Raw genomic sequence first — 16,384 nt, 5'->3', positions numbered from 1 at the left:
AATTCTAATTTATTATATAATTATTATATATTCTAAAAAGACTACACTATAACACATTCTAGACAGGTGATTTACAACCTAATATCTGCCAGAGCACCCAGCTACCTTTGCTGCCGACCCCCATCACCCCCAATCCTCAAAAATCTGTACCTGCTTCTTTCAATTGTATGAAATGCCCCAGCTATTACCATACATTCTCACTTAAAAAGTCAGGTCCAAACAACACAGACACTGATCTGCTGATGAATTAGGCAACAGAAGATCAGGGTCTATGTTCTTTGTTTTACTGATTACTCCTAACACAAACAACATAAACCCAGATATACTGGTGCTGGTACATTATGCAATGGCAGATCTGGGTTTACAAAATTTGCAGTTAGACTTGACACATAAGTGGGTATAAAAAAATATACATTTGTATATTACAAATTACAATGTATTTTTATTTTTACATATCTTACCTTAATTTCACAAGGTAGCGGAAGACATTGAACTGACTGGGAAACTTCATTCACTTTCTTCAACCCTGAAAGCCTGTTGTCATGCAATTGACTTGTATGGCACTGATAGATAATTGTAAAGAGTGAGTGAAGCTGCTTGTGATTGGTTGACTGTTTAAATGCATTATGGAATGACCCATACATCACTAGGAACAACCGAACAATATCCTTGACTAGGGAAGACAGGGTAAAGGTATCAAATCTAAAAAGACAAATGAAGTTGGTTAAATTTCATTAAAATTACAAAGTGAGAGAGTGGTGTATTCAAAGTATGTTATTGAGAAGAAGTAATAATTTCTACTATTTCAATAAATTGTATAGCATATCAGGTTTAAGTTATTATGATAATTTCTACAATAATTTTAAAAATACATAAGCAAGAATCAATATCTTATAGGCAAGATCCATTTTATTTTTCTTGTTACATAAATAATTAGCCTTTAAAAATGTGATGACAAATCTTTGTAAATATTATTTGTGATTTTATAAATATTTAAACTTTCATTCCTATTTTAAACTGAAAATTTTGTATCATGCTAACAATGCACACCTATTTTCAGGAGCTGTGATAAGGAATACACTGGATCCCTCCCTGTGGTAAGCGACATGGACCTGGGTATCATCATAAATCACAGAAGAGCTGAAATTGAAATTGGGTTTATGGCTGAAATCAATCTAGCGTATTTCTTCTACAATAATGCCAGGAGGCCAATCTTCAACTACATTAACTTGCCATCTCAAATCCCTAAGCTATACATTGTGCATTCCAAATCCTCCATCCACCTATCCTCTCCATGTACCTTCATTTTCCTGACAGTGACCCAAGGGTCCTAATATGAAATCCATCATACACATGATGCATCTTCCAGTTAAAATTACATATATAACAACTGGTTACAAAATATTTTGAAAATGTCCTTGCAAGTGTAATTTTTTAAAATCTGACTTACAATTTCTGGGACAGGAGGTGAAAATTCACTCTTCTGGTAAATACCAGAGCCATATAACAACAAAGTTTTGAGAAGTTCCTCCCAGTAGTTCTGGAGGACATGTGGTAACAGACAGCAAGATGGATGGACAAGATCAGAGACAGACAGATAGACAGACAGACAGCATCTTAAGATCCCTGACACTTTTTAAACATGTATAGAGATAAAAAGCTTGAGTATGTTTATTATCTGATAAAGATATTGTTAGGTAAATCTAAATTTTTGAAAAACTGGCCCATATTTCATAAATGTGAGAAGTAGGTTTGTCAACAAGCAACAACTTATCACTGGATTCATAAAAAACATTCTTTCAAGCATTTTTCTTTAAAAATTCTGGCAACATTTCTGTTCTTCTGTCCAAACAATGTACTATGTAACAAATTGTTGAATCTGTTATCTATACTACCCCCTGCTAAAGTCATAGATAAAATAATGTATTGTATTCTTCTGAGCAAATATTAACACATTTCTTTCAAAGCATCATTAAACAAACAGAAAGAGAACAGGTAAAGAATAGGTCTCTAAAATATAGATACAAAGACCGACTGAAAGGAACTTCAACAAAGACCTGTTAGTCTAACAACCACTATGAATTTCCCATTCTCTATTGAACTTCAATATAGAGCCTAATGAATGAAGTTGACTGGCAACAAAGAAATCGACCAAATGGAAGATAAAGAACTCAATTTTTAGTACTTTTTGGGACAACGAAGATAACAATCAGAGAATAAGTATTGACAACATTGTGGCAACTACCTCACTATACCATACAAAAACAGATATACAGATATTTCTCTGGGCTTACCATTGCACAGAAGAGTCCGAGACATCATCCATAATATTGACAAGAGTCATAAAAAGACCACGTATATCTGTAATTTTGTTGTCTTTTGTAGGAAACTGGTATAAAACATCCTCCTGAAGAAAACAATTTAAATTATTTTTGAGAAATGTACAAGTAATAGATATAAAATAAACTGATGTTTCTTCATGTAAATATCCTATTTAAAAAAACACAGAAGTGAAACTGACATATTCAACGTGTGCTATGCTCCTCAAGAATTCAGACTGAATCAGTGAATGTTACGGATTATATTTTGTATGCGATGCTACAAAACTGTATGGGTTTAGCCCCCATGGAAAACCTTACCAAACAAACATTTACATGTCTTATTTCATTAATTTTGGGTTCTTTAATATGTAACAAAAAAAACTTAAATCATCCACTTTTGCTTCAAAACTACTTTATAGCAATTAAAAATAGCATTGCTCATGTGACATACACTGCTCTGGTCTAAAATGTAACATTGTTGCCATAAAGTAGATGCCTTAATTTTAAATTTGTTTGAAAATGGTGATATTTTACATGTTGTTCAACTGTCTTACAACTGTAATTTCAGCTAGACTAGATAGCAAAATGGCACCTTTTGTATGAAACTGAAAGGTGTTCAAGCTGGGACGCTAATAAATTTGGTATGTATGGCAGCTGTGGATAGAAAATCTTTTGTATACAAGAATTATATACACAGTGTGACCCTGCTACAGCACGCTGTTAGAACACAAATTTGGATATAACATGGTTGTGGTGTGGCTCCTGAAACTTTATATACATGTATTTTTCTTGTACATGAAATATATTTATCTTAAAAGTATGAGAGAAAAAAGTTAAAATTTGATTATCATTTTGGGGGATTGAATCGTATTTGAATAATACAAGATGATCGTGGCATGGCTCCTGCAATTTTATATGTATTTTTCTTGTACAAGAAAAAGTAGTTTTTCTTCTTAAATGTACGAAAAATAACGTGGAAAAAAGTTTATTCTGGGATTGTGTAGGGCTTCGCCTATGTCACAAACTTGGATTTTTTCCCCTTACTGGCAGCAAAATATACCATCTGGCAATTTTTTTTTTATTGGTGACATTGTTGGCTGTTTAAACTTGTATATACAACTATTGGTTTGGAGTGGAGAAATTCAGAAGCCCCATGAAAGGAAGCCACAAACTGGATATAAAATGCACTGAAATTTATCTAATGTTACATAAACAAATTCTTTGTCCATATTGACAAACCATCTAAACGGTGCATTGTTATATCATAATCCGCTTATCTTGACATTTAGCATGAGTACTATATGTTGTGAGATATCTGCTTTTTGTTGTTGACATTTCTGGTAACGGCGATCAACCGGATGAGGCATTATCTCTAATCTATCTTTCATCAGATTTTTGTCCGCTTGCTAGTAATTAATATATTTACAAAGACTGACATTTGTATGTGGATGGTGAGAAAATTTCCTCTTCTTTTGAGTCAGAAATAAATCCTTCAGAACACCCCTTTGTTAAATTTCTGACACACACGTGGAAGGCAGCTTCATGTTGCTACCATAAATGTAAAAAAAAAAACAAAAAAAAAAACACAGCTTACTTATTGGTTTATTCAATAGGCAGGGAGGAACATTAACTAGAACAGACCAAACGATGGCCAATTCCATTTTAAAAATGTACCCAGATAAAATAGTTTGCAGAAATTTCAAAGGAAACAGATTATCTTGGAAGCATCAATTGTTATGAAAACGTACTCGGCAAATGGAGATAACTTCAATAATGCATGCGCCCTTCATCAAAGTAAACCAGCTACAATCTTTAATAAAAACAAAGAACTTTTCTTCAAAGTAAGTCAGTATCAAACTTAAATAAAAGTAATGGAATCTGATGAATTTTCGCATTTTCCAATGTGACTGGAACATGTTAACTGTGCTGTGAAAGTCTCCTTTTTGCAGGAAAAAAGTTTATGCTTACAAATGCTACCAACGGTGGCTTAAAATGCTAACTAACTTCTACCAACTTTGGACGTACTGAAAAGTAAACGTGCTTTGTCATTCATTACCTGACAGTGCTATGTTTTTCCACTGAATTTAGACTAATATGACCTGTGACAAAATTACTTAATATTTTAAATGTGTACGTGTTTATAATTTTGATGGAATCACTTGTATCGTGGATTCAATGTATATGATGAGATTCGCGGGTGAGTACACAGTGTTGATATTCTATTCATGCTATACATTAGACATGTATATATAAACAGTATTCATGTATACATACCAATTTGTGGTTCTCTAAATAAAGTAAACTATTATATATGCCTTCTATGTTTTCACTACAGGTGTATTTCTCATTTAATACGCATTGATTTAAGATGGTAACTGTGCCAATGAAGCACGTATTTTACCGCATGTATTTATTACCTACCCCCCCACAAACTTTTTGGGGTACATGCATCATTTTCTTCAGCTAACTGACCTGGCTGCTTATAACACGGTTCAATCTGTAACATGGTTGGATTCTATGGCTCCCAACCAGCATGTTATAGTGGGGTCACACTGTATATATATATATATACACACAACAGCCATAATTGATGAGAGATGAGTAGCACTTGTAGGTTTCCACCTGGTTGTTATGGAAGCAACACCTTTTATATGGGAGCCACCTCATACAATATTCAAGCACAAGATATCACAAGGAACATTCCTACTGAACTCAATCAAAACTGAATCCCCAACACATTTCTGGTAAAGCATGTCTTGTGACACATTTCAACCGATGAAAAAAAATGGTACAGCCATTCTAAAGAATTCAAAAAAAATTCCTACCTGGTATGCTACCGAGATCACACAACTGCTTGAGGAATCACTCCAGACACAATTTTGATAGATCAAATCCCAAGAAATATTCTATACGGCATAAATCTAATGGTCAGGCTTGTCCTGATAAACATTCATGATAAGTTTAATTTAACTTTGTTGGGAGGCATTTGAGAAGTTTCAAATGACGAATGATGATCAACAAACAAAGGACAATCACACCAGAAGTAGGTCCATTCTATGAGCTCACAAAGTCTTAAAACCACTTAAGCTTTAGACCTGTTAATACTGCCAGGGATTTTCCAACAACTCTGTTGCTCCCATCCCCAGAATTGGGACATTTGTTATTGCAAAGTGTTTATTTCCTGAAATTTTTAACCTCCCAAAAAGCCTATGGTTTCAAACTATTATCCCTCATAGCTCATAATTTTGAGTGCAATTTGTTTTCAGATGCCCCTTAATAAAAGATTAAAATATAAATATTACTGTATAAGGGTTTGTATATACCATACAAAAAAATATACAATTTCACAATTGTCTGCAGGGAAGTGGCTTTTTTAAACAGTAGTGATAGAAGCTGCTGTTATTGCTGTGTTCTGGATATAAAAAACAGCTTTTTACAGCACAGATTGAATATCCCAGAATTTTATTCATCTACCATGATATAAATTTAGGCTGCAATATAATAATTATATTTGTTACGTTACCTACAGGTGTTATTGGAGCAGAGATGCTCAATAATTATATAGAATGTATGAAATACAGTAAAAACTGTTATGAGCGACCTCTGCCATAAGCGACCACCTGGCATTTCCAACCACAATCGTAATGCACGGATTGATTTTATTATATAAGTGCTGTTATGAGCGACCACCTGCTGAACATGACCAGCGACCATGATGTCTTGGCAAAATATGCATTTTGACAATGCTATGAATGACCACATTGCAAAAAAAACAGATCGACACAAGTGACCTTGACTAAATCCTCTGTAAACACAAGAGCCCAGGATACATGTTGTATGCAAACAAAGTGCACATTAAATAACACTACAGCTGAACAACCATATAGTGAGATAAACTCCATTATCCATCATTTAATCCTTTGTAACAAAGACTGCATAAATAGTAAAGATTGTTCTAATAAGGTATTTTTTTTATTAAAATTGGCTAGCTACCAGTTTTGTGAAGTATATGGTGTCGTTTGTAAACTGTAGTAAACCAGACTAAAATGGTTAAATAGTATCTGATTTGCTGTTTTTTCCCCCTGTATTTTCGCAAATACGTGCTAGGTTGGAAAACATCTTAGACTGTAAAGCGCATCTCGCAAATTCCACAACATAGCATTGTCCAATACATTTCTGACCTACATAAGTTGCATTTTAAAATTAAATCTTTAATAAAATAATACCTTGGCTTTGCTTTCAATGATCTGGATATGTTTCTGAAAATATTTGCCCGATGATTTACAAAAAACAGACAATCTAATAAACTGGTACATCCCAGACTTAGCGAAGTCTGCTATTATTGCCCGTTAGGCCTACTGGTTCACTTACAGTTTCAAACTAATTTTATGACAAAATAGTGTACAAGAGGCAGTTAATATATATCCAGATCACCGATTCTGATCTTAAAACACGTTTGTATGTTTTATCATCAAAGGATATCATGCAAGAAATTGATAGTTGCTGCCTTACTCGGAAAAAGGTTAATGGTCAATCAGCTATCAAAACATATGCTTGTGAATGGGCAAGCCTTTGTTTGTCAACATAACTGATATCAAAACTAGGCCTAGCTACTGATATCTTGATGAATACATTTCGCTACAACATTAGAACTAACTGGGCTAAGGCGAGGGGCATTTTTAAAAAAAGTATGGTCAGTCATTGTACCTTCTAAATAGCTCTTGTTTGTCCATCAGAGGGTTACTGAATATTTGTCAATCCATGTAAGGACTTGTTCCAAACACTAAGCTAGGCATCACACACTTTCTTACACTTAGCTACTGTCCTATCTGAACTATCAATTCTAGCAGCTTTAGCACTCTTCTTAACCTCGTTACAATCTTCGTAAGTTTGCCGTTTAACCCCAAAATACTTATCCAAATTACGAATGGCATTTTGTCTAAGTCTCAACATGTCTTGATTCTCGTGCACTACTTATTCCGATACATTCGGAAACGAACACAAAAACGAAAGCTGAAGTTGTTTATTTGATATACTTTTATAAATGACCATGTACATCACTGGGTCTTTCTCACTCTGAATTCCATCACTGTAAATATAAGTACATTTTCGCATCTGTTCACCAGTCAAAGCCTTTGATCTTGCCGCCCAGCTATTGCATCGTGTTCTTTTTGATTTACTCTTATAATGGTGTCTTTCAGTCACTGAATTCTGTCATTGTTAATATCAGCACAGCTAATTGATCAACACATTTTCCCACAAAGCAGGTGGCTGAAGCAGGACTGGCAAGTCTTTGAATTTTGCTGCACACCTATTACATGCGTACAGAGGACTCCTGCCTCAGTGATTTTCTGCAGATCAAAATTTGGCATCCAAATACACATAATTAAGCATTTCCAAGATCTCTGAAAACAATCATTTGAAAAACTAATAAATTTACCAAAAATGTTCAACTTGACTTCAATAATTTCACAATATTTATTGTCACATGAATTTGTTCTCCAAAACTATTGATGCTGAAGTTATTTCATGTGCACGTCAGGGTTCACATCGTAATTCAGTTAATTTTTGCAGCAAACATATGATACATCTCTCTTTTCATCTGTAAAATAAACACCCAAGTACATCAACTATATACAAATAATCCCATACATTCACTTGTTTTTTTTTTATCCACTGGACACAACCTGTCGATGTATCAGTCTAAGACTTTTTGCGGCTTTGGCAAAGATTTCTTTAGCCTTCCTTTTTGTCACCACTGACTTTTTTGGCTCAATATGCAATTATTTCTTTTCCTTCTCAACAAGAGTCTTTTTTCTTTCAAGCTGGTGCTTGTATTGGCGACATGCAGTACACATATTCTGACAGAGGGCTACATCTGTTCTCTCATGCAAGAAATCTTTCTTCTTACAGTAATTAATTGCACTTTTTCCAGTTGCCTTCTGAGCTTCAATTTTTCTGTATGCAGCTTCTTTTGCAGGTGCTGTTCCAAACTCTTCTAACCGTGATTACCTAAACTAAGATTTTTCTTGCAGAGGTCACAAAATGCCAGTCCTCTAGTGTTCAGTTTTCTTATAAACTAACCAACTACATTTCCTTCAACTTTTTGCTCCTGCAATTCCCATTTCCATACATTTTTTAAACTTGTATCTAAACATTTTGTTTCATGGCGTCTCGAGTTGTTGAGTCTGTCAGGTATAACATCAGGTTCAGTGATTGTGTGTGTTGTCTGATGAATTTGCACTAAATTCAAATGCTGTTAATTTTGTCAACTTACTCTAGGATGAGATGATGAACACACAACGGTAAACTTTTGTTTACCCATGATAAAGTTGCACTGTTGACAGTATATAATTCTGACTGAGATTTTTTCCATTTGCTTTGTATTTATACAAAGCAATTGCTACTTCAAAGGTAATCAGTTTTCTCTGAAGTCTCAGCAAAACTATTTTATTGGTACATTTAAAAAAAACAGAAGGATTAGCCGTCATTCAATTAATTGTAGCTGTTTCTGTTCGCGTCTTCAGAGGTCGATTGATTGTAGGTATAGTCCCGTAGCATAACTGAGTGTATCACAGCATACAGTACTCAGGCCAGATGTCAGCATAAGCAGATTATGATGTAATAATGTACTGTAAAAGATGGGTTTGTCAATATGAACAAAGGATTTGGTTATGTAACAGATTGCAGTGCATTGTGCATCCAAGTCTGTGGCTTCCTTTCAACGTCCCTTTGAATGTTTCCACTCCAAATCCATGACTGCACGTACAAATTAAACAGCCCAAAAGGCTGTCACCCAAAAAATCACTAGATGGTATATTTTGTCACCAATAAGGAAAATAATTCGCAATTTGTGACGAAGCCCAGTATGATCCCTACATAACCATATATAAACTCCCTATTTTTGTCAACTTTGTCCCAATCAGGCAAGAGAGAGACAGATAGAGAGTGGAAATTTCACTTAAACTTAGAGTCCAATTTGGAACCTGGCTTCTTGCAATAAAATGTACTCAAAAAGCAATGTCAAGCTTTTGTATGATTATGATAAATTCCAGGTAAGGAAAAAAGCAAAATTACAGTCCCATCTAGTAACACATTACGGATATAAACAGAATGAGGGAAGATTTCTAGTAAGCAAGAGAATACTAACTTTAAACTGGTATATTTCAGATTCTGGTGCCATTAATGAAAACTGGAGCCAACTGGCAGTCCTAATTAATACAACCAAGTCATCCATGACTGTAAGAGATACAAAGGCCTCCAAAATGGAATGTATTTGAGCAAGGTGTAGAAGATGTGTACTTCAAACTTCTTACGAGTACATGTATCCTATAAGAGTTATAAAAATCATCCCTAATGCCAAAATTACATTGTTATTGTTGTTATGGGGTTTAACACTATATCTCAGCACAAGATAGCTATAGACAGCATCCAGAATAACTAGTGGAGGAAGAACCCAGGAAAACCCCAGAAAGAACCACTGCTTCATGCGAAGCTACTGGAAAGCTTTCTCACATACCCACTTTAATGTCAAAATGAAACAGATTGAATAAAAATTAACAATTTAAACATCAAATTATCATCATTATATCAATTTTACTCTAGTCAGTATAGCTGCATAATTAACATTTGCACTGTGGCAAATATGATTTAGTTAGTCCAAGGTAATAAGACAAATAAAATTATACAAATTAGTAAAACAGAAAAAAAATTCTAATTTTATCTGTGTATCCCAGAGTAAAAAAATAAAAAACATATTGCAATATGTATGGATAATAACTGATGAATAATGTCAGCAATGCCAGGGAAAACAAATATAGCTTCCTTATATATATATATATATATATATATATATATATATATATATATATATATATATATATATATATATATATATATATATCATGTGTTATATTTTATGCACAAATGGCCAGAAGAATTTGGGTTCAATAAAAATCACCTTTCCCTTCAGATCCTCTGACTTAAGTCCTTCTAAAGACAGGTAAAGCACTCCATAGAAAGGATCCTGGGTGTCTTCCACAATCCCATTGACCTCACAGCTGTCATCATTGGAGCTAGTAATCAACTGCACAAGATGGTCTGGTACTAACTGACCCTTCTTCATTAAGATGGTGGAACCATTTTCTGATTGTCTTTTGGCATGAAGGACTGTTATCTTTGCCTGCAAAAGAGATGAAGAAAACTGAACTAAAAGGAGGGAATTATATCCACAAAAACAAACAGATAAATAGAATCCTTCACATGCATCAATAAACAACAGGTAAATTCCACTAAAACGTAACAACTTAAAGCCATGTGTTGCACTGGTGTAGGAAAGGTCAATCCACTAATGAGTAAAAATTTAAAGCCTTGTGTTACATCAGCATAGGATAGAAAAATTCCACTTAGGGGAAAGATTTCAAAGCCATATATTGGACACTAAGTTTGGATCCTTAGAGTGGAATTATCGTACATTGATGTATAATGAGGGGTTACATTTCTCATATTTCTGAAAGAAAAGTGAGGGTAAAAATCAACATGGCATATTGTGAATATAAATACAACTCTAAGATAGCAAAACAAATTTCCTTATCTTAAGATAGTGTAAAAAGTTAGTTTACACTGAAAACTTCAGTTTAAACTTTAAACCATGTATAAACAAATATCAGTGTTCAAAGAAAAGTGTTTGAGACTGTTAAAGTTCTTGTAATACACAGAAACTGAACTGTGTACTCCATAGTGCTTGCATAATTATACAAGTATGAACAAGAAAAACTTAACTGAGACCAAAAAAAAAGATAATGACATAGTCCTTAATTCAACTTTGATTGCAAATTGATTTCCCCTTTCATAATTAAAACAGAAAATATGTAATTTTAAAAACAACAGTTAAAACAATGGCCTTTTCTGTTCTACACCTGATAACAGATGATGTACATGCAGATAGAATGATCAGTGCTAAACATCATAAAAGTGGGACTGCAACTGCTGATCATTTTGTGTTGTAATAAGTTTTTATCATGAATTTTGTGAAAGAATGCTCAAGTAATGATGGAAATCAAGGAGTTTTTGTTAATTTTCATGCACCAGAAGGTCATGTGATCTAAAACAGCAGTCACATGATGAAAGATAGATACCATCCACCAAAGGTCTACACTGGAAAATACACATATAGTAATGTGAGAACATTATCAGTGTATGTTAATATGTATTTTAAAAAATCTATTGGTTTTAATGGCACTTTTTAACACTGAATATAACAAGCCAAGGATATGACAGCTAAGAGACTTTCCCAAATACACACCATGGATAGCCTGGGTGGGTATCAAACCCACAACCCTTGGATTATGCTCCACCAACTAAACCACACTGTACTGTTGCTCCCTCATTATGTAAAATACATGTCAATGAATTAATTCATTTAGGAGCAAAACATCGGACATGATCAAGAATTATACCATTAGCATGCAAGTTAGTAAATAATGATGAATACCTACAATTACTTCCCAGTACATCTATCTCAAAATAATTTTGTAAGAGAGCAAATACCTATCTGATAACAATTTGTTACGACTACATCAGAAATAATCAAAGATGATACTAATGATGACTGTCTTTATTTATCAGGCATTTAAAATTATGAGTTATGAGAGATAATTAAGTCTTGTTAAATACCAAAATGCACGAATACAACTTTAAAGTCAATTACAAATTACAGTGAAATACCAAAAATGCATGAATACAACTTTAAAGTCAATCACAAATTACCCTGAAATACTAAAATGTATGGATACAACTTTAAAGTCAATTACAAATTACAGTGAAATACCAAAATGCATGAATACAACTTTAAAGTCAATTACAAATTACCTTGAAATACTAAAATGTATGGATATAACTTTAAAGTCAATTACAAATCACCATGAAATACTAAAATGTATGGATACAACTCTGAAGTCAATTACAAATTACATTGAAATGCCAAAATGCATGAATACAACTTTAAAGTCAATTACAAATTACCTTAAAATACCAAAATGAAAAGATACTGTACAACTTTAAAGTTAATTACAAATTATATGAAATACCAGATTTTCTGCATGTTTTGGGACTGCAAACAATACTAAGTTTTTGTCTCTCCAAAAACATTAAAAACATAGTCCATTCAGTATTCAAACACAAGTTAAAGAAAATTCCAAGCCTAAGCAACCAAACCCACACATACAGTATATACTTTCTTATAATGTGAGTCCAATTTCAAACTGTACAGAACCAGATCTGACGTCACATAATGTACCAACATATATGGGTCTGTGCAGTTTGTTAGGAGTAATCAGTAAAACCAACAAGATACACATTGATCTACAGGCACATTATGCTATGACAGATCAGGATCTTTCTTGTTTGCAGTTTGACTCAACTTATAAGAGAATATATATAGTAAAATATTATGCTAACCATTAGGTCACACAGCAAAGTAATCACACTTGCATACATAAAGTTACAGAGCAAAGTAATCACACTTTAAACATATATTAAGTCATACAGCAAAGTAATCATACTTGCACACATACATTAAGTCACACAGAAAAGTAATCATACTTTAAACATACATTAATTCACACAGCAAAGTAATCACACTTGCATACATAAAGTCATACAGCAAAGTAATCACACTTTAAACATACATTAAGTCACACTGCAAAATAATCACACTTTAAACATACATTAAGTCACACCACAAAGTAAACACTTGCATACATACATTAAGTCACACTGCAAAGTAATGACACTTTAAACATACATTAAGTCACAAGGCAAAGTAATCACACTTGCATACATACATTAAGTCACACAGCAAAGTAATCACACTTGCATACATACATTAAGTCACACAGCAAAGTAATCACACTTTAAACATACATTGAGTCACACAGCAATGTAATCACATTTGCACACATACATTAAGTCACACAGCAAAGTAATCACACTTTAAACATACATTGAGTCACACAGCAATGTAATCACATTTGCACACATACATTAAATTACACTGCAAAGTAATCACACTTTAAACATACATTAAGTCACCAGGCAAAGTAATCACACTTGCATACATACATTAAATCACACTGCAAAGTAATGACACTTTAGACATACATTAATGAATGAAAACTGACATTACTTGCCTAGTTCTGCCTGTGTTTTTTTCAGCCAGCAAGAAAATGCAAGCATATTCAAAAACAAATCTTCACATGAAGCAAAATAATCTGCCAGGTTTATATCGCTTACCATCATCTATCAGCCATGAAAATCTGCATAAATATACCTCATCTTGGTTAGAGTTTGCACATAAATACAAAAATATTAGGTATGACTGGACAATTATTATTCCAGATAGTTAAATTAGTGGAAAAGCAGAGAGAGAGCAGAAGGTCAGTCTTAAATACACCAATCTCTCAATAACTTGTGCCAGGTTAACTCGCAAACCTGCTTGTAACACAGAGGCAGGTGTGGATCCCATTTTTTGCTTCTATCAAGCAATGCCAAAAGAATCAACCTTTATTTCATGAACTTGAAGAATATCACAATCAAAATTGGTAAACAAAGCCCTGATATATTGCTCGTTTTATTATCAAAAACAGCAGCTAGTATCAGGAAATTTCAATTGACATCATGAAATTCTCAACTTAAAATAAATCCTACATTTTGTAACATTTTCTTTTCCCGAAAAATTCTCAGTATACTGAAATAAAATCTTTGATAAAAAATGTAATCAGTGAAAAATGGCACTAATGCCTACTGATTGCAACACTTTAAGACATAAATAGCAATGATATAAGTTCTGACAAGTGAAATTTTGTGTTTTAGTCATATATTTTACTTTGGTTTCAGTGTAATTATCATAAATGCAACATGCTCTCTTATATTCAAACATGAAAAATGTTAATCTACTGTCACATGTATGTCTGCAAGCTTTTCTGTGAGAACCCTATTATTTTGATCTCCAATTTGTGTATCTATCGCATTATTACACTCAATCAAAAGCAGATCTGCTTTTTATTATCAGGGTAATTATGTCTTTTGTATTGAATCAAATAAAAGGAATGGACAAAAAAATTAAAATGCATGCTACCTGTGTAATAGCTAGAAGTCACATCTGTGTGTCAGATCAACTCATTTCAATTGACCACTAGTACACCATTATAAATATTATTGTGTAAATAAATATTAAACTACCTTAACTTAACCTAGCCAATCACAAATATGATCAAAGATAGCATGACAATCAGGTAAAATGAGTACCCAGTCAATTCAAAGCTTACAGTTAAGTTTTTCATAATATTTAGGAAATTAGTCATCTTTAAAATGAATATACTGAAAAGTGACTAATTTCATTAGAAAAGGCTGTTTATTGACAATTATTCCTGATGTGATTATAAAATGAGTATTCAGCCATTAAGCAGTGCCTCACTGCTCCTCCACAGTCTTCTTGATATCTAGCTGGAATGGTACTCCTTTTGTGATTTTTCATAGGTCACTTGGAACTCATGTACTTGCTTATAGCACAGTCTATGTTTTTGGATCCTCTTGTGCACAAGTTATTAAGGGAAAGGTGTATTAAGAGGAATAATTAACTCAGCCTTGTACAGACACTTACAAAAGCCAAAAGCAATCAAAATTACATTCCAATAACAATACATAAAACACATGAAATAAGGATTTATTTTTTCTAGATTATGTTGAAACAAATGCACTATTATCCACTAAAGCTACTTTAATTCCTATGGAGGCAACTGGTGTGTCACTGGGTGCTGATTTTAGTCCTATCCAAAGTGGAAGCATTCAAGAAAATTTTATAAAGGTTTTGATTATAATGGTTGTCAAATTTTGACAACACGTCAAAACTGTTTATAATGAGAAGCAAACCATTCCCTACTTTTTAAAATCACACTGCCTCTCTTGCCTTATCATCATTGCAGAACTACAGCCAAGTCAGAAAACAGTACATAAATTCTTTGAAATGTCTGGAATCCATAAAGTGTCCAAACACATAGCAGAGGTCTCGCTAGGATTTTAAAACTAGGAGTCCAGGACTCCAATTTTGGTAAAAACAGGAGTCCCACCAGCAAAAGATGCAGTCCCCTCCCAGAAAACTATGCAAATTAGAAGAACTATTGGTTGCCATTGAGTTTAATTTCAACATTCTTTATAACATTGACACAGCTCTTGTATGTCCATCACAGTGAGAATGAATTTTGTCAATCCAAGGAAAGGTCTTATTCCAAGTACTAAGCTAGGCATCACACACTTTTCTCACATTTGGCTAATGTCCCATCTGAACTTTCAGTTCTAGCAATTTTAGCTCTTTTCTGAATCTTAATACAATCTTTGCCAGTTTGCCATTTTACTCCAAAATACTTTCCAAATTTGTGAATGGCATTTTGTCTAAGTCTCAACATGTCTTGATTCCAAGGTCATGTGCACTGCTTATTCCACTACACTCAGAAATGAACACAATAATGAAAGCTAACGTTGTTTATTTGATATACTCTTATAAATGACCACATGTACATCTCTGGGTCTTTCTGCCTCTGAATTCAATCATTGTAAATATCAGTATATTTTCCCACCCAGTCACCAGTCAAAGCATTTGAACTTGCTGCCCAGTTATTGTACCATGTTCTTTTGATGTACTCTTATAATGACAACATGTACATCAATGGGTTCTTTCAGCCATTGGATTCTGTCATTGTAAATATCAGCAAAGCTAACTGATCAACACATTTTCCCACAAAGCAGGTGGCTGAAGCAGGACTGGCAAGTCTTTGAATTTTGCCGCCCACCTATTAAATGCTTACAGAAAACTCTTGTCTAAGTGATTTTCTGCATCCCAGAAAAAAAATGGCATCCAAATACATATGATTAAGCGTTTACGAGACCTCTGACATAGTATTCCATAGTTTCATGTATGAGAGATTGTTGAATGTATCACATGACAAATAACTGGAAGTCTCAACATACAGTCAAAAATATGAATTTATCAACTAAGGAAAGTGATA

The 16,384-nt window shown here is 33.5% G+C and overlaps 1 protein-coding gene across 1 annotated transcript in view; it reads right to left on the bottom strand.

The window, feature by feature from the left end:
* LOC149798207 (protein inturned-like) overlaps positions 1–16,384 on the bottom strand; it is a 155,986-nt gene that overhangs the window by 21,935 nt on the left and 117,667 nt on the right. Inside the window, exons 6-9 of the mRNA XM_089960852.1 lie at positions 10,282–10,503; positions 2,295–2,407; positions 1,051–1,140; positions 462–702 (exon numbers count right to left, since the gene is read on the bottom strand). Coding sequence (XP_089816978.1) covers positions 462–702; positions 1,051–1,140; positions 2,295–2,407; positions 10,282–10,503 — 666 coding nt within the window. The remainder of the gene's footprint in view (positions 1–461; positions 703–1,050; positions 1,141–2,294; positions 2,408–10,281; positions 10,504–16,384) is intronic.

This window comes from Sinohyriopsis cumingii, chromosome 6 (genome assembly GCF_028554795.1).
Source record: "Sinohyriopsis cumingii isolate HCF-2022 chromosome 6, ASM2855479v2, whole genome shotgun sequence".
Classification (NCBI taxonomy): domain Eukaryota; kingdom Metazoa; phylum Mollusca; class Bivalvia; order Unionida; family Unionidae; genus Sinohyriopsis; species Sinohyriopsis cumingii.
Note: the sequence above shows the minus strand (reverse complement) of the source record. Positions and strands in the feature narration are given on the sequence as shown.